Below are 2,367 nucleotides of genomic sequence, written 5' to 3' on the forward strand. Positions count from 1 at the left end.
TGCAGAGGGAAGAACAGAAACCTCTGTTGTTGTTTGCAGCTGGAGCATCACAAGGCTCTTTTTTAGCATGACCATATTACCTTTACGTTTGGCTGATGAAATAACTCAAACCTTGCATGGGTATTTTTTTTTTTTTTCTTGCAAGCAAAAGTAGCACATTCATCCATCACAAAAAGGCTTTGTGTTTCCATGGGTGATGACGGCCCTGAAGATAACGTGAGGTGAACAAAGACACTGGTGCTTCCTGATTGGCTCATTTAATCTCTGTCACTGTAATTGTTGCAGGGTGACTGTAGCCTGATTTATGTGCTAAATCATTGACCCAAACACACCTTTAACAACTAAAATTCCCTTCAGCCTCCAGAATACGAATTTTTAAAGGTGGGTTCAAGTTATTTTATTATAAAAGAAGACTGGTATTTAAAGAAGGGCATTCACTTATTTGTAGTCTCACTGTTCTGTAATTTATAAAGAAGGTCATAAAAAGCTACTGGCAAGCAAAGTATGTGGCCAAACTGTTCAGATTAAATTTTTATTTAAGGTTTCAAGTTTTAATATTACAAATAATAAAACAAGCACAGGTTCAAAGTGAAACAAATAGCAGGAGAACAAGGAAAACCTGGACAAGAGCATCTACCGAAGGGATAGGCAAAGTCGGTCCTGGAATGCCGCTGTCCTGCAGAGTTTAGCTCTAACCCTAAATCAAACACACCTCAACAGGACTGAGGATCCCCATGGTGGAGCTGATGACCACCATAGCAGAGCAGAAAGGATTGAAGATCTCGTGAACTGGAGTGGGCTCAGGAGTGGACTCATGAACCGGAGCAGGCTAAGGAGAAGACTTGTGGACTGAAGCAGGCTCAGGAGCATACTTGTGGATGGGAGCGGGCTCAGGAGCAAGCTCGTGGACTGGAGCGGGCTCAGGAGCATACTTGTGGATGGGAGCGGGCTCAGGAGCAGACTTGTGAATTGGAGTGGGCTCTGAAACAGACTCGTGGACTGGAGTGGGCTCAGGAGCAGACTTGTGAATTGGAGTGGGCTCTGAAACAGACTCATGGACTGGAGCGAGCCAAGGAGCAGACTCGTGGACTGGAGCTGGCTCAGGAGTGGACTCGTGAACTGGATTGGGCTCTGAAACAGACTCATGGACTGGAGCGAGCCAAGGAGCAGACTCGTGGACTGGAGCTGGCTCAGGAGCGAACTCATGAACTGGAGTGGGCTCTGAAACAGACTCCTGGACTTGAGTGGGCCAATGAGCAGATTTGAGGACTGGAGCCGGCTCAGGAGCGAACTCATGAACTGGAGTGGGCTCTGAAACAGACTCCTGGACTTGAGTGGGCCTATGAGCAGATTTGTGGACTGGAGCGGGCTCAGGAGTGGACTCGTGAACTGGAGTGGGCTCTGAAACAGACTCGTGGACTAGATCGGGCTAAGGAGCAGACTTGTGGACTGGAGAAGATGCCACTGCCATAGAAATGTTTATTGCCTAGACACACATCAAGGCAACCGCAATTATAGGAAGAAAGTGTGAAAACCTCTGAGATAGCCGGGCTTGAGAGCACTGAAGGAGCCAGGCTAAGAAGCGCAGAGCTAGGGATGCTGGCCACCGATAACGACATCAGTGATGGGTCGCCAAACTGAAAGCCAGCCTCAAATGCCTTTAGAATGCCTGGGTTCATTCAAATGCATCATTCATGATGACCCGGAACACTGGAATGGCATTTATGATGGTTGAAGATTGTGGCATCCATGAGGGCTGGAGTCTTTGGCATGGCAGTCATGTTGGCTGAAGGCTCTGGAGTGGCAGCCATTATGGGTCGAGGCTCTGGAATGGTAGCCATGGCGGAACAAGAATCCAGAGTGGCGGCCATGATGAGATAAAGCTACAAACACTGGGCTCGCGATTTTCAGTGTAGGGAATGCTGGAATCAATGGACGGTCAGTCTCCTTAGCCACTGGAGTTTGCAGCTTACTACCCCCTCCCAAAAATTGTTTAAGGTAGCATCCTCTTCGACCACCTGTGATGTTAATGTTGTCAAAGTTTTCAGAGTCAAATCATCCTTCGGAAATCATTCTGATATGCTGATTTGCTGCCCAAGAAACCTTTCTAAATATTAGGAAAGTTAAAAACAGTTATGTTGTGTTTGTAAAAAACATTGATGATAAATAATATCTTTGAAAGTAATAACACTATACTATAAAGTATAAAAAAAAAAAAAAACACATAGACATGACGTAGAGGCGATTTAGGAGGGCATGGACAAGTCTTAACTTTTATAAAGAATACCTCTTTTTGCAACTTTAGGGATCTTATATATTCACAAACTTCCAGTAACACCCCAAAGAGAAAGGAAAACTTGAAAACAC

General features: G+C 45.5%; 1 protein-coding gene across 1 annotated transcript; it reads right to left on the bottom strand.

Moving 5' to 3' along the window:
* Positions 1-829: 829 nt before the first annotated feature.
* Positions 830-1,841, bottom strand: LOC113114351 (skin secretory protein xP2-like). Its single transcript, XM_026281263.1, has 2 exons — positions 1,703-1,841; positions 830-1,419 (listed from the first exon to the last, which is right to left on the bottom strand). Exons 1-2 carry the CDS (start codon positions 1,839-1,841, stop codon positions 830-832), a joined length of 729 nt encoding a protein of 242 aa, XP_026137048.1.
* Positions 1,842-2,367: the final 526 nt, after the last annotated feature.

Source organism: Carassius auratus, chromosome 14, assembly GCF_003368295.1.
Source record: "Carassius auratus strain Wakin chromosome 14, ASM336829v1, whole genome shotgun sequence".
NCBI lineage: Eukaryota > Metazoa > Chordata > Actinopteri > Cypriniformes > Cyprinidae > Carassius > Carassius auratus.